The sequence below is a fragment of the Culicoides brevitarsis genome, chromosome 1 (assembly GCF_036172545.1).
Source record: "Culicoides brevitarsis isolate CSIRO-B50_1 chromosome 1, AGI_CSIRO_Cbre_v1, whole genome shotgun sequence".
Taxonomy (NCBI): Eukaryota; Metazoa; Arthropoda; class Insecta; order Diptera; family Ceratopogonidae; genus Culicoides; species Culicoides brevitarsis.
This window is the reverse complement of record NC_087085.1, coordinates 11114950-11135428: the sequence shown is the minus strand read 5'-3', so window position 1 is coordinate 11135428 and position 20479 is coordinate 11114950. Positions and strand designations below refer to the sequence as shown.

General features: G+C 28.0%; 6 protein-coding genes across 7 annotated transcripts in view; 2 read left to right on the top strand and 4 right to left on the bottom strand.

Annotated features, from left to right (window-relative positions):
* The window catches only part of LOC134838266 (phospholipase A1 VesT1.02-like), a 218151-nt gene that overhangs the window by 102182 nt on the left and 95490 nt on the right, over positions 1-20479 (top strand). The window lies entirely within an intron of this gene.
* Positions 99-3047, bottom strand: LOC134837267 (uncharacterized). Its single transcript, XM_063852635.1, has 3 exons — positions 2946-3047; positions 1056-2693; positions 99-209 (listed from the first exon to the last, which is right to left on the bottom strand). Exons 1-3 carry the CDS (start codon positions 3045-3047, stop codon positions 120-122), a joined length of 1830 nt encoding a protein of 609 aa, XP_063708705.1. The 3' UTR covers positions 99-119.
* On the top strand, positions 3392-7198 carry LOC134837266 (F-box/LRR-repeat protein 7-like). Its single transcript, XM_063852634.1, has 5 exons — positions 3392-3436; positions 4592-5702; positions 5762-5862; positions 6624-6815; positions 6875-7198. Exons 1-5 carry the CDS (start codon positions 3392-3394, stop codon positions 7196-7198), a joined length of 1773 nt encoding a protein of 590 aa, XP_063708704.1.
* Positions 7280-10859, bottom strand: LOC134827181 (battenin-like). The gene is made up of 5 exons (XM_063839752.1): positions 10605-10859; positions 10468-10544; positions 8432-8556; positions 7475-8373; positions 7280-7412 (listed from the first exon to the last, which is right to left on the bottom strand). The coding sequence occupies exons 1-5, from the start codon at positions 10690-10692 to the stop codon at positions 7351-7353; spliced, it is 1251 nt and encodes a 416-aa protein (XP_063695822.1). The 5' UTR covers positions 10693-10859; the 3' UTR covers positions 7280-7350.
* Positions 11980-13445, bottom strand: LOC134827180 (battenin-like). Its single transcript, XM_063839751.1, has 4 exons — positions 13251-13445; positions 13068-13192; positions 12123-13003; positions 11980-12069 (listed from the first exon to the last, which is right to left on the bottom strand). Exons 1-4 carry the CDS (start codon positions 13443-13445, stop codon positions 12005-12007), a joined length of 1266 nt encoding a protein of 421 aa, XP_063695821.1. The 3' UTR covers positions 11980-12004.
* On the bottom strand, positions 14462-16109 carry LOC134827095 (battenin-like). Of its 2 annotated transcripts, none has more exons than XM_063839635.1 (4): positions 15889-16109; positions 15706-15830; positions 14761-15650; positions 14462-14695 (listed from the first exon to the last, which is right to left on the bottom strand). In XM_063839635.1, exons 1-4 carry the CDS (start codon positions 16048-16050, stop codon positions 14631-14633), a joined length of 1242 nt encoding a protein of 413 aa, XP_063695705.1. In that variant the 5' UTR covers positions 16051-16109; the 3' UTR covers positions 14462-14630. The 2 variants fall into 2 exon arrangements, with proteins under 2 accessions (XP_063695705.1, XP_063695706.1); XM_063839636.1 differs by having other exon boundaries at positions 15748-15830.

Below are 20479 nucleotides of genomic sequence, written 5' to 3'. Positions count from 1 at the left end.
ATATAACTGCTGACTATAACTAGAGAGGAAATAAAGTTAATTTTAATTTGAGTTGCTAAAAATTGTGTTTTTATTCAATTTTTTTCGAAGGAGTTTCAGGTCAAGGTGAGTTTTGCAGCTTAGTTGGAGTAAATGTTCTTGAGTGATGATAGACCGTATAATATGCTTTCCGCATTTTTTATGTTCATGCATCCACGAATATACAAATTCTGAAAAAAAATTAAATAAAAAATATTTAAAATAATTTTTAAATGTGAAAAAAATTATAAAATTTTTACTGAAAAATAATTTTTTAAGCTAATTTTTTATATTTTCTTTTTTTTTTGAAATAAAAATTTTAATGTAAAAAATGTAAAAAAAAAATTAGAATTTTTATTTAAAAAATTAAATGAATTTTTTAAAAAAGATGTTTAAAAATTATTTTTTTCTCAAATTATCAAAAAAAAATAATTTTGAGTCTAAAAATTAAATAAAAATTTTTTTCAAAGTTAAATTAAATTTTAAAAAATTAAATTTAAATAATTTTAATAAATAATTTATTAATTAAATAAAATATTTTATAACAAATTAATTAATTAAATTAAATTAATTAAATTAAAATTAAATATTTTTTTTAAATATGAAATTAAATTTAATTTTAAATATTTAAATTAATTTAAATTATTATCGCTTAATTTATTAAATATTTTCGCTATTTTTGTTGCAATGTCAAATTTTTGTTAATTTTTATTATTTTTTTTTTTTAATAAAATAGGACATGTTTTAAAATGTTCAAAAAATCTTAAAATTTCATTTTTTAAAAATAGTATTAAATTTTAAGTAAACCTTCGAGAATTTTTTCGCGTTTTTCTGATATTTTTTGTCTTGAGTGAAAAACTATTCAATAAATTTAATTTTGAAAAATAAATGTCAAATATATTTGATAAATTTTTATTTTTTTGAGCATTTTTAAGACACAAGAACTCAAGTTTTTGAACTATTTTCGTCAAAGTATAGTAAAAACTCAAAATTTTAACATTTTTCAAAGTTATTTTCATTAAAAAATTTTAACTTACCTTCAAAACTTTGCAATTCAAGGCAATACAATGCATACTATCATTGGTCAACTGCGTACAACAAATCAACTTTAACGTTTTTAACCTTTTCAGCTTCAACGAGATCAATTCCACACATTTATCCGTAATATTCTTCCCTGATTCCAAATCCAGCGTCTCCAATCCGGGACATTGATCGATCAGCATCCGAATCCCATTGATCGTAATTTGAGGACATCTTCCAATCACCAACTCCCTCAATTCGTTAAATCTGAATTCCGAAATCGATTTGTCGCTTATGTGATAACAACCAGCCAACTTTAGTGTCCGTAGTTGATTGAGTCGTTGAATGGAGTAATTCGCCTTTTTCGATGTTCGCAAAAACTTCGATCGACTATGCGAGTACCGATCGCCATATTCGTTGACAAATCCAAACCCGGTAACACCCGCATCAGTTATTCGACCACAACCATCGAGATTCAGCACATGCAGCTTCACGAGATACCGATTTATGAGTTGCATCGTGAAATCTGACACGCAATTCGAGGATGCGTTCAAGTCCAGAACAGTCAAGTTGAAGAAATGTTCCGCTACTTTGATCACGGGATACTCGCTGAGTGTCGAAAGGGACGCCATATGCAGTTCTTTCAAGTTTTCCTTCCAATCTTTCCATTTTGGGGGACAAACACCTTCGACAAAACCCTCGTCTTTGACTCTTTCACACTCGCTAATGTCCAAAAGCTCCAATTTCCTCAAGCGAATGAGTTCTTTCATCCCCTCGCAAGTCACCATCACACATTTTCGCATCTTAAAAACCTTCAAATTGGGGATTCGGCGACAAATGATCGACATGGCGTCATCCACGAGTCCCAAACTGCCCGAAAGATCGAGATTCGTCAAGTTTTCCAAGGCATTGATGAGTGTCAAGATGCCGTCATCCGAAATTTTGCCCATAAAAGTCATCGAAAAGGTGTCGAGCTTGAGACCAACGATGCTCCCGAGCTTCCCCAAGGCAATGTCATCCACATGGGTGCCGGAAATGCTCAAGGTATGCACGAGAGGTTGCATTGCGATGAAATAAAAAATGTGATCGATGATCCTGACACGATCCCGACTTGGACAATTGACGAAACAATCGCTGATTTCGATGTGTTCGATATATGGCATCATGTCGGTGAGAAAATCGAACGTCTGAGGTGAGAAAAAATTAATTTTTTGTAATTTTAGTGTCTTAACTTTCGGTAAATATGGCTTAATTTTCTCCTTTTTCTCCAAATCCCACGTCGAGAGCAATTCATCAAAGTTGTAAATTGTCAAGGACTCCAAATTCGGCAGCAAACACAAAATTTGGAGAAATTTTACTTTTTTAATGACGCACATCCGAAACGACAGGGTCTTGATGAATTTTCCAAAAATCCGCCAAAATAAATTATTATCAGCAAAACGGACCAAATACAAGGAAACATGCGCAAAATATCGAAAACTGTTCGTCAGCATCGCAATTGGCTGTCCATGCTCCTCAAAATCAACTTTATGCAAATTCAGCACTTTTCGTTCCATAAACTCGTAATACTTGGATGCCTCAAGAAGCCGCTTGCACGAGAGAGAAAGTGCATCGATGTCTGCCGTATTCAAATATTTGTAAATGATTATCAGGAGCTGCAACGAAAAATAATTTTTTTTTTGGCAAATTATCAAAGACACCGAATGACGATAGACGTTAATGACCGTCGCACGTGAGTCACAGAGAAAATCCGGATGTTTTTAATCAAACAATTGGTATGTCGTAATTTTATTTTTATTTTTAGTGCGACGTCTGATTAAAAATAAAAAAAATTGCACGTCACTGATTATCAAACGATTTATTATTACGAAAAAGGAAATTCATTCAAGGGAATTTTTTGAACTTACCTCCATCGGCAAGTCGATGAGAGTGACACGCGGAGCAACTTTCGGTTTCCATGGTCGCCAAGGTCGTTTCTTGCGTAGCTCTTCTTCCTTTTTACTGAACATTTCTTTTTTAAAAGCGCCCGATTAATTTTTTATGACCGCACGAAACCACAGCTCGGAGACAACTGAGATAAATTTAATTAAGGATCTCTTGTGTGACAGCCAAAATTATTAATAATTGCTCACAGTACGCAATGATAAGTCGTAAAAATTAGAAATAGTCGCTCGCAGACTTTCATCGACGACAAATCGACGGCGAGATAAAAGTTTGAGGAATAAATAATAACAAAGAAGGAAATTACATCACATTTTTAGTTAATGCCGTTTTAAGAAAAATAGTGAAAAAATTATTAAAAGTGATAAGAGATTTAATAAAAAAATTAAAAGGAAATTAATTAAAAATAAAAATGGAGGAAACGTCGGGTGATTTGTTTAGTCAGATACCGATGGAGGTAAAAATAAATATTTAATAATTTTTGGCGTTAATTGAGTTTGAATCATTTTGTTGATTGATTGATAAGTCACAGTGTTACAAAAAAATATAAATAAGTAAAAATAATGATTTTTTTTAAATATTAATTTTTTAAAAGGAACTTAAAAATTACGAAATTTAAAAAAAATATTAAATTTAAATAATTAATTTAAATAAATTATAAAATTTAAAAAAATAATAAAAAATAAAATTAAATAAAAAATTATAATAATAAAATTTCAAGAATTAATTTTTTTGTAATTTTTAATATATTTTAGACTTTTTAAATTATTTTATTTTTTTTTTTTTTTTTAAAAAATGAAATTTTGAACACATTTTTTGTCTCGCCGATAGAAGCACTTTAAATAAAAATTAAAATAATCGATGAGATTTTTCCGAAAATTTCAAAATAATTTTTAAAATTTAAAAAAAGGAAAAAAAATCATCTTAATGTTTGCTTTTAATTTTTCGTTTGAAAAAAATTAAAAAATAGTACAATTTAACGAAAATTTATATTTTTGTAATTTTTTAAATATTTTTAAAAATAAATTTTAAATAATTTTAATTTTTTTTTCATAAATAAATTTTAAAAATATCAAATAAAAGGAAATTAATTCAAAATATTTTAAAAATTTTTACTTTTTTTTATATTTTTTTTTACCAAAAAAAAATAACTTTATATGAAAAGAAATTTTGAAAAAATTTTATGTCTTTTTTTATTTTTTTTTTTTATATATTGAAGTTCTTGAAAAAATTTTGTTTTTGATTTTTTTAAAAAAAAAACAAAAAAAAAAATACTTTTTCAATAAAGAAAAAAAAAATCAACAGTCATTTTTTGAATTGACATTTACAAATTTTATATTTCAAAATATCAAAATTTTTCTAAAAAAAATGTCTAAAAAAAAGTTTTTTAACAATTTGAAAGTAACTTCATAAAACATTTTAAAAATGAAGTTCAAATATGTAATAAAATTTTGAAAATTTTTTTCAAATTGCTTAAATCAAGAATCAAAAAATATCAAAACAATTTGTCACACTGTGCCTTATTAACACCTAAGTCATCAAAAATATTTACTTTGTGACACTTTCTTTGTTTGTTTCTCAATTTATTTTTCTCTCTTCTATCTCTTCATAGATAATTATAAAAATATTCATGTACTTGCACCCGTCTGACGTCGAAGCGGCGTCTCTTGTCTGCGAACGCTTCTACGACGCTTCCCGCTATTTTCGCTTCATGGATCAACGAGTACTTAGCCTGCATAAAATCAACTTTTCCGACTACGAAGGACCCGTAGCGCGCCTTTCAGAGTCCTCAAGATATTTTTCCAACATCGTTTTGTATGTCGTGCGTTTCAGCGATTACAACCATTTTTGGTGCACTTTTGGTCGTTTCGTCAAATCGCTCACCCTGAAAATGTGCATCGTGAAAAAAGATAAATTTCTGTCGATTTTGAGTTTTTTACCGAATCTCGAGACACTCACGATCTACGATTGCAACGAATTGGTGAATCGCTGGACTGATGATGGATTCGAAGATATGGTGAAACCTTCGTTGTTGAAGCTAAAACGGATAAATTTACAAAAAATTACCTTATTGAAGCCACATGTGTTCGATTATCTCTTCAGCATGGCTCCAAATTTGGAAACTCTTGAAATTTCCGAGTGTTTCACGGATTGCATTGATGCCGTTGCGCGTGTCAAAATCGTGGATCATGCAATTTTGTCACTTGCGAAGAAAGCTAAGAAGGGATTTAAAAATTTAAATTTACTTGGAACCCACATTGATGACATCGCGTTGTTAAAATTAGCGGAAGTACCGAATTTAAGGCTGGAACAGCTCAGTTTGACGTTCACGGGAAGGATTTCGAACCCGGGAATGCTGGATTTGTTGAAAGTTCAAACGAATTTGACGAGTTTGGATCTGAGTGACTCGATGAATTTGCTGGATTATTGTTTGATGTTGATTTGTAGCAAAATGCCTCACTTGAAAGAGCTGAAATTGAAGAGATGTGTGATGATAACTGACATTGGCATACGAGAAATTGCCCATTTGAAGGAGTTGTTGGTGTTGGATATCACGGGATGTGAAAGAATTTCAGACAAAGGCTTTTTGGAAGGTGTCAAAGGACAAAAATGGTCACAATGGAAGGAATATTTGGAAGAATTGTACATTGGATCGACAAATGGCTTCACGGAATATACTTTATCGATGGTGACGAGCATGTTTTTGTACATAACTAAGTTAGGTAAGACCCTTTTTCATCAAATTTTTAATTAAAATTGTCTAAAAGTTGGATTTTTTTAGATGTTAGTAGCTCCGGAAATTGCATCACGGATTACACAATGCAGTTAATTAACAAAAATTTGGTCAAATTAAGATTTCTTAATGCTGAATGTTGTGGAAAAGTAAGTTTTTTCGTTAAGCCTGATACAAAAATAAATTTTTTTTTTGATTTCAAATAATTTTTTTGAAATTTTGAAAAAAGTATATCGAAATATCAAATGCATATCAATATGAAAAAAAAATTTTTTCTTAAAATTGAAAATTTTTTATATAGAAAATTAAACTAAATTTACTAAAAATTGTCTAAAGAGATAAAATAAAAGTAAGAAAATTTTAAATTTTGATCGAAAATAATTAAAAATAAGTTAAAATTAGCTAAAAAATTTAAAATGCTAAAAAATATTATTTTTTGGACTAATTTTAACAAAAACTTTAAGCTTTTTGAAAATCGATCATTAAAATTGTACCAAAATTTCAAGATTTTTTTTTTAATTTTTCGAAATTAGATGAATATTCTTAAAAAAAAATAAAATAAAAATTATTTTTTTTGAAATTTTTTAAAAAAATTTATTTAAAAAAATATGTAATTTTTTTTAAAAATTTAATTTTTAAAAAATTAATATTTTTCTTTGAAAAATTCATAAATGTTGACTTTTTGACTAAAATATTAAATTTTCGACTAAATTTAACAAAAAATTGAATTATTTAAAAAAAAAAATTGTTTGAAAATGAACAAAAATTTGAAAATTTTCTTACTCGATATAATTTCTTGCTCCTTAAAATTTCTCAAAATGTTAAAAATTAGGAAATCAAAAACTTTTTTATTTCTGTATCGACTTAATTTTTAAATTTTTCAATCTTTTTAATGAAATTTCATCCCCAGATCTCCGACGCCGGCATCTGCGCCGAAGGCTTTGTCGACGATCGTTGCAGCTTCTACTACCCCTATCGCATCTCACGCCTCAAAGGACTCCAAGTGCTTCGTCTCAGCGGAGTTTATCAAATCACAGACGTCTCTTTGCGTCATTTTCGCTTACTTGAACTCAAAGAACTCACTTTAGCTCGATGCCAATTAGTAAAAAAATTCTTATCAAAAAATTTTTTAAGTAATTAACCGAATTTTTTCTTTTGTAGATTACGGAAGTTGGCATTGAATTTCTCGCAAAATATTGTCCGTCATTGGAGTTCATCGATCTCACCGAATGCCAAAACATCAACGATTACTGCATTGAACTGATGACGAGTTATCTGCAACGCTTGCTGTGTCTCCGAGTAATTTGTTGTAATCAGCTGACAGATTTGAGCATCGATTCTGTGGTCGCTAATTGCACGAGAATAAAAACAATCTACATACGGGGCTGCAATCTCATCACGTATGGCGCACTACAAACGCTGTGCAAGGTGTCGTCATTGAAGAATATTTATACGAATTACGAAGCGGTCGATGATGGTCTATAAAAAATTTGTCTTTTGATTTTTTTTTTGTTATTTATTAAGGTTGAGTCATAATTGCGTGGAATTAAAAAAAAATTGTCAAAATTTATTTATTTTTATCTTAGTCATGATTTTATTTTTTGTTTAAAGTCTTTCTAATTAATTTATTTTTAGTCTTAGAAGCGATTTGGGATCGGAAGTTTGCAAATGGCGTTATGAGTGGGCATCGAGAACCATCCTAAAAAATTAATTTTTAATTAAAAATCGAATTTTTTGAAAATTTTTGATGAAAAATCTTACCAGCTAAGGCAATACCAGCTGAATCGGAGAAAACGGTTGCACTGAGGGCGAACATACGTTTCGCAGCGGGAATTTCTTCCGAAATTCTGTAGAACGTATTGACATAAGCACCTCCGCCGAGCAATCCTTCCCACAGGATGAAGGCAAAAACGATCCAAATGCTCGGAACAAACCAAAAAACGGCTTCCAACGAGAACAAAACGACATTGATGCCTTGCAAAACTGCCATCAGCCACAATAAACGCACTTTAAAGACGTTAACGGAACTTCTCGAGATGAAAACTCCAATCTGGTAAGTTACTTGATACCAGCGATATTGCGCTTTTTGGTCGATGAAAGCGTCTTCGAAGTAAATTAGCTCGAAAAGTGCTTGATTTATGAAATATTCAAAGAGATACACCAACAACAAGGGAATGATGAATTTGAACAACGATGGGATGTAACGAATTTTTGCCGCAAATCCAACTAAAGGCTTCTCATCTTCGCTCAAGGGATCCGCACTGCCATCCGCTGTCTTTTCCTCCGACGAAATTGTGTTCGTTTCGGAGTTATCGTTGTTCGCATCAGCTGAAGGATGACGCAGAAGCAGCCCAAAAACAAATGCTTCCAACACCGGAACCGAAATCATCACAAGCAACGTCGCTTTTGAACTCAAACCCGCTTGAGTCATCGCCGAATACGAAATTGCGCCCAAAATTCCGGCGCCGCCTGTACCTGAACTCCATGTCGATACGACATTTTTGTTGAATCTGCTCGTGTAACTCAGTAACGTGACTTCGCCAAGGCCGGAACTTAAACTTGTAAGCACAACTCCGATTATTGCGACCCAAACAACTTCCGCATATGCGACGAGAGCGAAGGAACCGGCAGCTAACAGCACACAAATTGATACACGAATACTAAAAAAAATTAAAATTCGTTAATTTTTCATTAAAAATAAGAAATTCAGTAACTTACTAAACATAAAACGGCAAAAAAGGCGCCACAAGTTTCACAAATAACGCTGGCAGAATATCCGCGAGCAAAATCGCTCCCGTTGACAACTTGTTGCAATCTCGTTTGAAATCTGGATCCGTTTCTGGCTGTAAAATAGATAAGAAATATTCACGTGATGGAAATTTTTCTTCATAATTTATTATTATTATTTTAAGTTTTGTTATGCCTGACGTGTAACTGTAAGCAAAACCTAATAACAACAAATAATTACGTTTGAGCGAACCTTGATAACACTGAACAACGTTATTTGTTAGGTACAGTAATAAACAAGGCGAATCACAAACAACGAATTTCAGCTACTTGTGATAAAAAGCGTATCTTTTGCGTGAATGTTGATAAGAATTGATTATTCAAAAAAAAAAAATTCGAGAATTTTTGTTGGAGTTCTTAATGGGCTTTAATTTTATCACAAAGCGGTAATTTACTTGACACAATTACTTGAATGAGGTAATATTTGTATGCAAAATTCTTTTGAAATGCATTTTATTAGCACGTTTCGACTAATCAGGTAAGGCAACAAGACCTTTTTTGATGATTGAAAGGTGACAATTTTTTTTTTCAATGAAATTTTAAATTTTAATCGAATTTCACTTAAAAAGAAGATTAATTATTTGATAAAAAGTGGAGATTTTATCAAGAAATTTATTGTTCTTTGATTTTTTAATATCAATAAATCAAAGTAATTCTTAGAAATATGAAATTATCAGGAAATTTACGGTAATTATTTTAAACTGTATTTTTTTTATTTTAAAATTTATTTATTTCTACTTTAACAATTTTTTTTCTTCTTTAATTTTAAATTTTTTAAAAATATTTTTATTCAATTTTATTTAATTTTTTTCTTTGTAATATTTAGAAAAATTTTAATTTTTAAGTCAAAAAATATTTTTTTTTCTATTTTATTTTATTCATTTATGATTTTTAATTAATTACTTTGATATTTATTTTTAATTTATTTATAATCCAATTCAAAAATATTTTTTTTTTTAATTTTGGTTTAATATAATTTTTTTAAATAAATTTATTTATTTAAAAAATTTTTTAAAAATTATTAAAAAAATAAACAATTAATACCTAATTAATTTTTAATTAACTAAAAATTTTAATTTCTTCTATTAATTTTTTAAAAATATATTTATTATTTTTTTAAGTTTTTTCTTTGTAATTGAAAAAAAAAATTTAGTCAAAAAATATTTTTTTTTAAATATTTTAATTTATTTTTTAAAATTAATTTTTTTTTTTATTATTTTCAAAAATAAACAAAAATAATTTTTTTAATTAAATTTTAAAAATTTTTTTTAAATAAATTTATTTTATTTTTTTTTAAAAATTTTTCATGAAAATAAAATAAATAATTAATTTTTAATTAAAATTTTTAAATTTTTATTTTAAAAAAATTAAAAAAAATAAATAAAAATTCAAAACTCATGAAAAAAATTCTAAAATACGCTTTAAATAATTTACAACGATCACTTCAATGCAATTTCTCACTTTTTCTTTTTAAAATCAATTAAATTTTTTTATCGCAAAAATTCAATTCTACTTCACAGGTACACTGCAAGTCACCAATACACGCTCAAAATTTACTCAGGTGTTCAATATCATAACAAACAACAAAAAACTTCTCTTATTATTATTCTTGTTTCTCTTGTGTTTTTTCTACATTTTTTTCGTATATCAAAAAATATTCAACCGTAAAGTGCCCCAAAAAAAAATATTATCACAAATTTATTCATATCTCTCGATTCTCGAATATTGAACCACATAATTCGACCAAAAATTGATTGACTTATTGTTAACAATCAATTTGATTTGTCGTTGATAAGAGAACTATTGTAACAGATAACCCGCATTAAAAATTTTTGTCGCGTACCAAAAAAAAAAAATTGAAAAAAATAAATTAGACATTGGATACAAGCAAGCACGTAAATTTAAATTGTTGTTAAAGGTCTTTTGGCGTATGTCTATTTTTGGGACTTTGCTCGTGATGCACTTACATCGTCGCCTCCCGCGGATAAATCATGAATGATATCGTGAGCGGCCGTTAACATCACTACATAACCAAAGTTGTTGCCTGTAATTAAATTTATTTTAAGAATTTTTCGTTTAAGAAGGAATTTTTCGAGTTTCTTACATAATCCGAGGATCCAATATGCGGTCAGGTCTCGCCATAATCCTTTTTTAGCGGATGAGTTGTTGTCATTATTTGCTGTTTCACTCATTTTTATTAATTAAATTTAATTATTTTTATTTTTTTAAATATTTTTTAGGTTTTTAAAGGAACACACGTTTCATCACAAACGACGACGATGAAAAAAAACATCAACAAAAACACTTCATTTTTGCACGAAACTCGATACGAAACGATTATTTTATGATCCTCACACGATCACGGTCAAGTCGGAACTGAGCCGCTTCTTTATTTATTTTCAATACAAGCATAAAATGTTGACTGTCAGTCTGGATTGCGCTGCTGTTGTCGTAGTAGGCATGAATGTGTTTGTGAATTAATTTTTTTTTTTTTTTGATAATGTTCCATATGTTTTGATTAAATGTGAGGCGCGATGTTTTTTTTTCGTGTCCCAAACTGACAAAATTTTCGGTTGTAATTCAATTAATTAAATGGTGTCACTTTATTTGATTTTTTATTTTTGATCGTCAGAATCAAATAAATTCCAATCCACACAAAAATCATTAAAATTCCCAAATAAAAGGCGATTTTATTGAATTTTAAGTCATTTTCTGGGAATTTTTTTAAATTTTCACACATTTCAGCTACTTTTTCGTCGATTTTGTCTCCTCTTTGGGATTTACAGAGTAAATTTTGAACGTCAATAACGTCAAAATTCTTTCTGAAAAATTCTTTTTCAACTTTTTCGATAATTTTTTCGTATTTTTCCATTAATTGCACGTCACTTTTGTTCAATTGCAGATTCTGTAAGGCCCAAACATCGGAATTTATTGATATTATTACGAAATTTTTGTAATCCGTGTAGTGAATGGTCAAATTATCCATCATCGGAGCTGTGCAATAGTGGCTCACATGGATGCTACTCGGAATGGCGGTTAGATTATAAATTTTATTATTTTCTGTGGGCCCAAAAGCGGTTAACAATGATCCAGGAATTTTTTTGTGATAAATTAGGATTGAAATATGAGGAAAAGCTTGTGGAAAAAATGCGATTTTAAGACATTGAGCGTCTTTTGAGTATAAATTTAAGGATATTTGGTCGTCTTTTGGGGTTATATCTGATATTATCAAGCGATCGATGACCCAAAAATGGAGTAAATTGAATTTTGAACTGTCTATTGGGTGGTTTAGTTGAATTTCAGACGATATTTCTTCCTGTAAAGAGGAAGTTATGAAGATAAAAGTACAAAAAATGAACAACTTCATTGCTTGAATGATGAATAAAGACTGTCCAGGACTCGTAATTGATAAAAAGTCGTTCAATAACTTCATACAAAGGAAGAAATTACAGGAAATTTGGGGAAAATCCATTTATTTTATGCTTCTTTTGTTATCCTTAAACGTCAATTAAGCCGATTTGGGGTCGGGACTTTGCATATGGCGTTATGAGTTGGCATCGCGAGCCATCCTGTAATGAAAAAATCCTTATTTTTTTCAAAAAATCAATTTTTTTTTACTTACCAGCAAGAGCTATTCCCGCAGTTTTTGAAAATGCAGTGATACTTATTGCGAAAACGCGATTTGCGGGTGGGATTTCTTCTGAAATTCTGTAAAATGTGTTGACATAAGCACTTCCGCCAAGCAATCCTTCCCACAGGATGAAGGCAAAAACGATCCAAATGCTCGGAATGAACCAAAAAACTGCTTCCAACGAGAACAAAACGACATTGATGCCTTGCAAAACTGCCATCAGCCACAATAAACGCACTTTAAAGACGTTAACGGAACTTCTCGAGATGAAAACTCCAATCTGGTAAGTTACTTGATACCAGCGATATTGCGCTTTTTGGTCGAGGAAGATGTTGTTGAAGTAGATGAGCTCAGAAAATGCTTGATTTATGAGATTGTCGCAAATGTTTCCAAGGAGAAGAGGGATGATGTACTTGAATAACGATGGAATGTAACGTAATTTATCGAAAAAAGTCACAAGATTTTTTTCAGCTTCAGTTTCCTTTGAATCTGGATCATTTTTTGACTTTTGTAAAGGAATTTTTTCACAATTTTCTGCATTTTTGGGATGTTCAAGCAAAAATATAAAAACAACAGCTTCCAAAATCGGCACAAAAGTCATTATCAGCAAAGTACTTTTAGTACTTAAACCCGCTTGAGTCATCGCCGAGTAAGAAAGTGACCCGAAAATTCCTGCTCCGCCTGTTCCTGAGCTCCATGTTGATACTGAATTTTTGTTAAATCTGCTCGTGTAACTCAATAAAGTGACTTCTCCTAATCCGGCACTGATACTCGTCAAAATAACTCCAATGATGGCAATCCAAACAGCTTCAGCATAGGCAACGAGAATAAATGAACCAACTGATAAAAGCACACAAATCGTCATTTGAAAGCTAAAAAAATCGAAAAGTTAAAAAATTAAAATAAAATTAAAAATTGAAGCAACAAATTTCTTACTAAATATAAAATGGTAAAAAAGGCGCCACAAGTTTCACGCATAAAGCTGGAAAAATATCTGCCAGTAAAATTACTCCTGCCGACAATTTATTGCATTCACGTTTGAAATCTGGATCGGTTTGTGGCTAAAAATAGATTTATTTAATTTTTCTAAATTTTAAATTAAAATTTTAAAAATCTTACTCCATTTTCTCCTGCAGATAAATCATGAATAATATCATGAGCTGCCGTTAACATTACCACATATCCGAAATTATTGCAAAGTCCAAGAATCCAAAATGCAGTTAAATTTCTCCATAATCCTTTTTTCTCATTATTTTCAGGAATTTTTATTTCTTTTGATAAAAATTTGTCATCTTCTTCCTGAATTTCAGTCATTTTATTGTTGATACTCAAAAAACATTTTTTTTTGTCAAGAGATCGACGACATGTCTTAATAGCGCGACAATTAATCTAAAACTATCTCAGTTGTTTCATGTATTTAAACAATTTAAATTTTAAGAGAAAATCAGTGAGTTTGTTGTAAAACTTTGAAAGAGAATAAAAAAGAGAGAATTTGTAGTAAAATATTTTAGATAATGTTTCAGAGGCGGATTTACTATTTTAAATGCGTTCCGTGAATGGAACAAATATATTAAAAATTTATTTAAATATTTAATTTAATTTTTAATTTATTAATTTTAAAAATTAAATTATTTCAAACAAGTTTTTAAAATTTTAATAAAATAATTAAATTTCTAATTAATTTTTGTAATTTTATATTCATAAATTATAAACATTTTTAATTTAAAAATTTTAAGTAAAAAAATAATTTTAGATTTATATTTTTAAAAATTTGTAATTTACTTTAAATTTAGATTTTTATTTTAATTGTTCAAGTTTAATTTTTTTTTATTTAAATTTAATTTTATTTATTCTTATTTTAGTTATACTAAAATTTTTCAAAAATAATTAAAAAATATTAATTAAATTTTTTAGAAAATAATTTTTTTTTCATTTTGTTTTAATTTTTTTTTATTCAATATCTAGAAAATTTTAAAATATTTAGCATAGAACGAGAATAAATGAACCAACGGATAAAAGTACATACACAAATCGTCATTTGAAAGCTAAAAAAAATCGAAAAGTTATTAACTCATTAAAAAATTAAAATTAATTTAACAAATTGATAAAAAAGTCTCTTACTAAATGTAAAATGGTAAAAAAGGCGCCACAAGTTTTACACATAAAGCTGGAAAAATATCTGCCAATAAAATCACTCCTGCTGACAATTTATTGTAATTTAAGAAAAATTACATCACTGAAAATTTTGCTTCAAAAAATAAACAATAAAACGTTTAAATCCTTGACAATTATTTCAAAGTCTTTATCAGCTGAAGACCTCTTAAAGACAATTTTGCCTATTTTGTTTATCTAATAATTATTATCTAACTTACTTACCTACATAGTTGTAATAATTTATCTTTACAATCAGATTTTTTATGATAAGACTTAAATTTGATAAGAATATAAACAAAAATTAGTTTTTTGATTTAAAATTAATAAAATAATTCAATTTTAGTATTAAAACCCTCGATTAGGTGTCGGAATTTTACAAATTGCATTATGTGTTGGCATTGCAATCCATCCTAAAATATTAAAAATTCCTCATAAAATTTCATAAAAATAATTTTTCTTCAATAAAATTCCTTACCAGCTGATGCAATTCCCGCAGTTTTTGAAAACGCCGTGATACTAATGGCAAAAATTCGTTTTGCTGCTGGAACTTCTTCTGAAATTCGATAAAAAGTATTGACATACGCACAACCTCCGAGCAGTCCCTCCCAAAAAGTAAGAGCAAATACGATCCAAATGCTCGGTGAAAGCCAGAAAACAGCTTCGAGTGAAAATAAAAGTACATCGATGCCTTGAAAAATTGCCATAAGCCACAACCATCGAACACGGAACAAATTAACGGAGCTTCGGGCAATGAAAATACCAACATTATGGGTTACTTGGTACCAACGATATTGCGCTTTGTGATCCAAGAATGAATTTTCAAAGTAAATTAGCTCAAAAAAGCCTTGATTGATGACATATTCGAAAATGTTGACCAAAAACAGGGGAATGATGTATTTGAAAAGCGATGGAATGTAACGTAATTTTTCTGAAAATCCAATAAGAGGCTTGTTTGCGTCGTTTTCTGTGATGTCTTCAGTACTTTGGTTGAGATTTTTAATTTTTTCCAACGAAATTGTGTAATTTTTATCAGAAGACGGATGTTTCAGGAGAAAAATAAAAACTAAGCTTTGTACAACGGGAACACAAAGCATGATGAGAAGAGAAGTTTTCGTACTGAGACCCGCTTGACGCATCGTTGAGTAAGATAACGAAGCAAAAACTCCGGCGCCTCCTGTTCCCGAGCTCCAAGTTGAAACTGTATTTTTGTTAAATCGACTTGTGTAACTGAGTAACGTGACTTCTCCCAATCCGGCACTGAGACTTGTCAAAATAACTCCAAATAAGGCGATCCAAACAACTTTTGCATAAGCGACGAGAAGAAGTGAGACAATTGACAAAAGTACAACAAAAGTCATTCGAATACTGAAAAAGAAAATTAATTTAAAAAAATTTTTGAATTTAAAAGAAATTAACTCACTAAATGAAAAAAGGTAAAAATGGAGCAAATAACTTCACACACAAAGCAGGAACGATATCCGCTAACAAAATTGCTCCTGTTGACAATTTATTGCATTCACGTTTGAAATCTGGATCAGTTTGTGGCTAAAATTTAAAAAAAATTATTAAAAAATTTAAATTTATGATAAAATTTGATACTTACTCCATTTTCTCCCTCAGATAAATCATGAATAATATCATGAGCAGCTGTCAGCATCACGACATATCCGAAATTATTGCACAATCCGAGGATCCAATAAGCACTCAAGTCGCGCCATAATCCTTTTTTGCTTGAGTTTGAAGTGTAACTTGCTGTTTCAGACATTTTTTATGAAAATTCGAAATAATTTTAAATTTAAAAAGACATTTTAAGATGTTTACACGTTCATTGTCAAGCCAAAACTACTAAGTAGCTTCTTTATTTAGATTTTGAACGTGCTTTTATTTTGTATCAGTGAGCATTGATAACATACCAGACTTAAAGCGATAAAGCCCTGTTGTAAAAGCTGTCGATGCCGTTAAATGTTTATCTATTGAGGGATTCTTACTTACAAAGTATGAGGATCTTATCTACTTTGATTTTTTAGAGAGATTTTTATTGTTTTTTTAAATTTTATTTAATTTCCATTGATTTTTTTATGTTTCTGATATAAGACGATTTTAGATTTCGATTTTTTTTTTTTTTTTGCTCAAAAGTATCAAATTATTTTTCATTTTTTTTGTTATGGTTAATTAATTTTGATAAACAAAAATGAAAAGTAGGTGTAAATATTTTAATCTTTTTTTATACAATATTTATTTTTTCAAAAAAGTAAAAAATTTCTTTTGAATTTAATTTTTTTTTGTATTTTTTTTAAATATGTAAAAATTATAAAAATTGGTATAAAATATGAAAATATTTTAACATTCCTTTTACAATAATTAAAAAATACGTATGTTAAAAATACATAACGGCTTTTGAAAATTTATTTTTTTAAATTCTCTCATAGCAACTCATACCGCTCAATGAGTGTTGCCCCAGCATACAAAAAATATTTTCGGCTAACCCCAGAATGCAAAAAACAATTTCAAAAATATTGGAAGTTTTAGTACTAAATTTGAAAAATTCGTTTACATTTTTATTATTTTATTTTTTCGTCGTGGATTTCATCTTTAAACATCTTAAAATAAATTTTAAAAAAATCTGCTTTGAATTAAAATTAAATTAACCTAAAATTTTTAAAAGGACATCAAATCATTCAACAATAGTCAACCAATAATTTTTTTTCTTTTTCATTAATTTACTTTAAATTTTTATATCTAAGTATTTTATGTAATTTTTGGCTCTTTTAGTAGATATTTAATAAAATTCGTTATAATATACTTTAAAAAGCCTACTTAAACAATTTTGGAGATGTTATTTTTTGTTTGACAATTTTTCTTTATATTTTCTTTATATTAAATATTATTGTGAATGATTCTCATAATATTTTGAATGAACCACAATTATTTGTTCTAAATTTAATAAATTAGCTTTAAATTTTTATTTCTATTGAAATTTTTATTTTTTTATGAATCCTTGATTTTTTTTAACATTTAAAACCACATGTCCTTCAATAAAATTCACTTTCTCCTGCGTAATATTTTTTTCTTTCATTCAATAAAAACATATGACATTACCGCCCTTTCAACTTTTTCTTTTTTTTTCTTTCATGAATGAACGAAATTATAACCTTTTCACAAAATAATTTCTTTTGTACTTTTACCTGTGTAAATTAGCTACATCCTTTCATCTTTTTCATTATTTCGTGAGTTTTACAATGTGTGCGACCTAATGAGCGTCAAGTATGTCATTTGTCCCATTTTTTTATTTAATTTTTTTTAAATAAAAATATTTTTTTGAATGAAAATTTATTTTATGAATGAAAATGAAAACAATTGTCTAGACTAGAAAGTTACGCAACAAAAAATTATTTAAAAAAATTGAGCATAAAATTTCCAATATTTATCAAAAAATTAATCGCCTGTTAAATATTTTATTAAAAAAATGTAAACATCCTGATTATAATTTTTTTTTATAATTTTTTTTTTCTAACAGTTACTCAATACTTTCATTATTTGGTGCCAAAACGACTGCCATTTCACCAAAAAATTTGTAAAAAAAAAATTACAAGTCACTTTTGACAAAAAAGACGAAGAAGATGAAATTCGATACATTCCTCTTTGCTGCACATCACGTCAATAATCGACTCAGTGAGTCAAGAAGAATATTCTTGCTTGATGGTCACCTGACCACTTCTTGTGTGTACACGAAGATGTGGTTAAAGCAAAGTGATTTCGAGGCGTGAAAATCATTTAATTATTAGCGAGTGACTTGCTTTCGAGCAAATTTTGATTTAAGCTGCTAAGAAAGTGTTAAAAAATGTTAATCGATGTTTTTCTTTGGTAATTAAATGTGACAAAATTCGCAAAAATTTGCAAAAAATTCTACAACTCTCTTGGGTTTCTGCAGAAAAAATAATTATTTTTACGCTAAAACGATAACATGATGTTAATATTGAAATAAATTATCGAATTACATGTTACGTCGTCGTATCGCGTGGTATACGGGCAACAAGACAGCCATATTGTACGACATGTCAATTGAAATAAAATAAAACATGGCAATAATGATTTGTATCATGCAATTGGGTACATATGACTAATATCGCATTGTTCGTAAATAAAATCAAAGCAATTACACACACGGGCTTTTCATTTCAATGATTTTTTTGCCTCATCAAAACACAAAAGAGGCATTTTTGCGAGAAATTCTTGCTGCGAATTCAAGTGTTCATGATGCTACAAAAAATTTTTCATAAGAAATTCTTACTTTCACACATACAGCCACAAACCGGAGTACGAGGAGTTATTTTTTTTTTGTTATAAATAATAATAATGTACAGTTATGGTTCAGACTTTGGGAAAACAACAGATGGCTTATTGTAACTTGAAAATTGAATAAAAAAAACTTGTAGCACGATAACTGTAAAAAAGTTTTTTTTTCTGTCCCACGGGAGGGAGGAAAAAATACCAAAGAGGAACCTGTTGGATGGAATAAAATTACTTCACAAGAAAATTGATTAGAAAGTAGCAAAAGACGCACGTTGGACAGGGCGTTGTCGAGTAGAAGGACAAAAAAAAGAAGGCAACAGAAGGGGATGTGACGTTTGATGAATAATGCATGAGATTGAGGAGGAGGTTGAAAGCACACGCGAAAAATAAAACAAACGACACAAAAGGGAAAAACCATTTTTTTATTGTTTCTTGAGAAAAAGTTCAGATTTTTAAATTAATCAGTCAATCAAAGGGTTTTCTGTCAATGAAGGTTTTTTATTTGGAAATCAACTGTCACGTTAACCACAGTCTGAGTTGATTCGAAGAATTTTTAGGCGACAAGATGACGTTGTTAGTATTTTTTTTTATTTAATGAAAATTTTAAATTTGAATTTTTGTTAATTTTTTTTTTTTAAATTTTTAATTGTTTAAAAAAAGAAGAAAAAATACAAAAAAATTGACAAAAAAATAAAAAATTATTCTGAAATTTTGTCAATTTTTGTTTTAATATTTTTATAAATTTTTTACAAAATAATTTATTAAATTTTTATTTTTTTTTATTTTCGTATTTTTAATAAAATTTGGTATATTTTAAAAAATTAAATTAATTAATCAATTAAAAATTTGATAAAAAAATTATTATATTACAATTTAGTAAATTTAAATAAATTTTGACTATCAATTTTATTTAATTTTGAACTTTATTTTTAATATTTTTTTTTTAAATATTTAAAAATTAAATATCAGAGTATTTTAAATTTTATTTATTACTTTTACAACTTTTTTTTAATTTTTAAAAAATAAATTTATTTATTTTAATTTTTTAAATATTTAATATTTTACATTAATTTTTTATTTTAGTAAAAAAATGAAAAATAATTAATTAAATGAATAATTACTTTTTTTTTAAATTTATAGAATTTTAATTAAATAAACTGAAATGAGTATCAATTTAATTCAATTTTTAATTTTATTTTAAGTAAATTAAGTTTTATTATAATTTTTAATTATATTTTATTTATTTTTTTTCATTAATTTTTTTTTTATTTTTCTACTTATTTTATTAATTAATTTAATTTTATTAATTAAAAAAGTTTAATAAAATAAATCATTTTGGTTTTTGTGTTATATTTATGACTATGAAGCTTTTGTAACTCAAACTTTTAAATCACAAAAAATTAAAAACTTTAAAGTTCGTGACAATATGCTCAAAATGGACGATTCCATTACATACTTACACAATTACCCTCCATTAATGAAACGCAACTTTGAAGAGCAAAATAAAAACTTTTTTCAATCAACGTCAATTTTGACCTAAAACTAACCAATAACTATCAAAACTCATTTTAGAAATACAAAAATTCATTAAAAATTCAAAGCTGTAATTTCAAATTATTAAAAAACTTTCCATAAAAAGTTAAAAATAATTCAATCAAAAAGTTTTTCCTTCCGTTTAAAGTTTTCATTTTCTGTCCAATTCCTCGAAAATCGATCAAATTTGATTAAAATTTCATTGAATTACGACTCCGAACGCGGAACCAAAGTGCTTCGACAAAATATTGTGACAGTAAATCAAACGCCGAGCAAAAAACAATATGTCATCGCAAATACATCGAGAGACAATTTAATAACAGTAACGAGCAACATTCACTTCATTAATGGCATCAAACGTTGAATGT

Bases quoted from the DNA above. Each gene is read 5' to 3' on its own strand.
- LOC134837267 (XM_063852635.1), bottom strand. From the start codon at position 3,047: ATGTTCAGTAAAAAGGAAGAAGAGCTACGCAAGAAACGACCTTGGCGA. The intron at 2,694-2,945 runs GTAAGTTCAAAA...TTTTCGTTGCAG, and splicing joins TCATCGACTTGCCGATGGAG to CTCCTGATAATCATTTACAA. The intron at 210-1,055 runs GTAAGTTAAAAT...ATTTTTTTTCAG, and splicing joins TGAATTGCAAAGTTTTGAAG to AATTTGTATATTCGTGGATG.
- LOC134827181 (XM_063839752.1), bottom strand. From the start codon at position 10,692: ATGAGTGAAACAGCAAATAATGACAACAACTCATCCGCTAAAAAAGGA. The intron at 8,374-8,431 runs GTAAGTTACTGA...AATTTTTTTTAG, and splicing joins TTTTTGCCGTTTTATGTTTA to TATTCGTGTATCAATTTGTG. The intron at 7,413-7,474 runs GTAAGATTTTTC...TTAATTTTTTAG, and splicing joins AGCTGGTATTGCCTTAGCTG to GATGGTTCTCGATGCCCACT.
- LOC134827095 (XM_063839635.1), bottom strand. From the start codon at position 16,050: ATGTCTGAAACAGCAAGTTACACTTCAAACTCAAGCAAAAAAGGATTA. The intron at 15,831-15,888 runs GTAAGTATCAAA...TTTAAATTTTAG, and splicing joins TATCTGAGGGAGAAAATGGA to CCACAAACTGATCCAGATTT. The intron at 14,696-14,760 runs GTAAGGAATTTT...TTAATATTTTAG, and splicing joins TGCGGGAATTGCATCAGCTG to GATGGATTGCAATGCCAACA.
- LOC134827180 (XM_063839751.1), bottom strand. From the start codon at position 13,445: ATGACTGAAATTCAGGAAGAAGATGACAAATTTTTATCAAAAGAAATA. The intron at 13,004-13,067 runs GTAAGAAATTTG...CGATTTTTTTAG, and splicing joins TTTTTACCATTTTATATTTA to CTTTCAAATGACGATTTGTG. The intron at 12,070-12,122 runs GTAAGTAAAAAA...TTTTCATTACAG, and splicing joins TGCGGGAATAGCTCTTGCTG to GATGGCTCGCGATGCCAACT.
- LOC134837266 (XM_063852634.1), top strand. From the start codon at position 3,392: ATGGAGGAAACGTCGGGTGATTTGTTTAGTCAGATACCGATGGAG. The intron at 3,437-4,591 runs GTAAAAATAAAT...ATCTCTTCATAG, and splicing joins TTAGTCAGATACCGATGGAG to ATAATTATAAAAATATTCAT. The intron at 5,703-5,761 runs GTAAGACCCTTT...GGATTTTTTTAG, and splicing joins TTTGTACATAACTAAGTTAG to ATGTTAGTAGCTCCGGAAAT.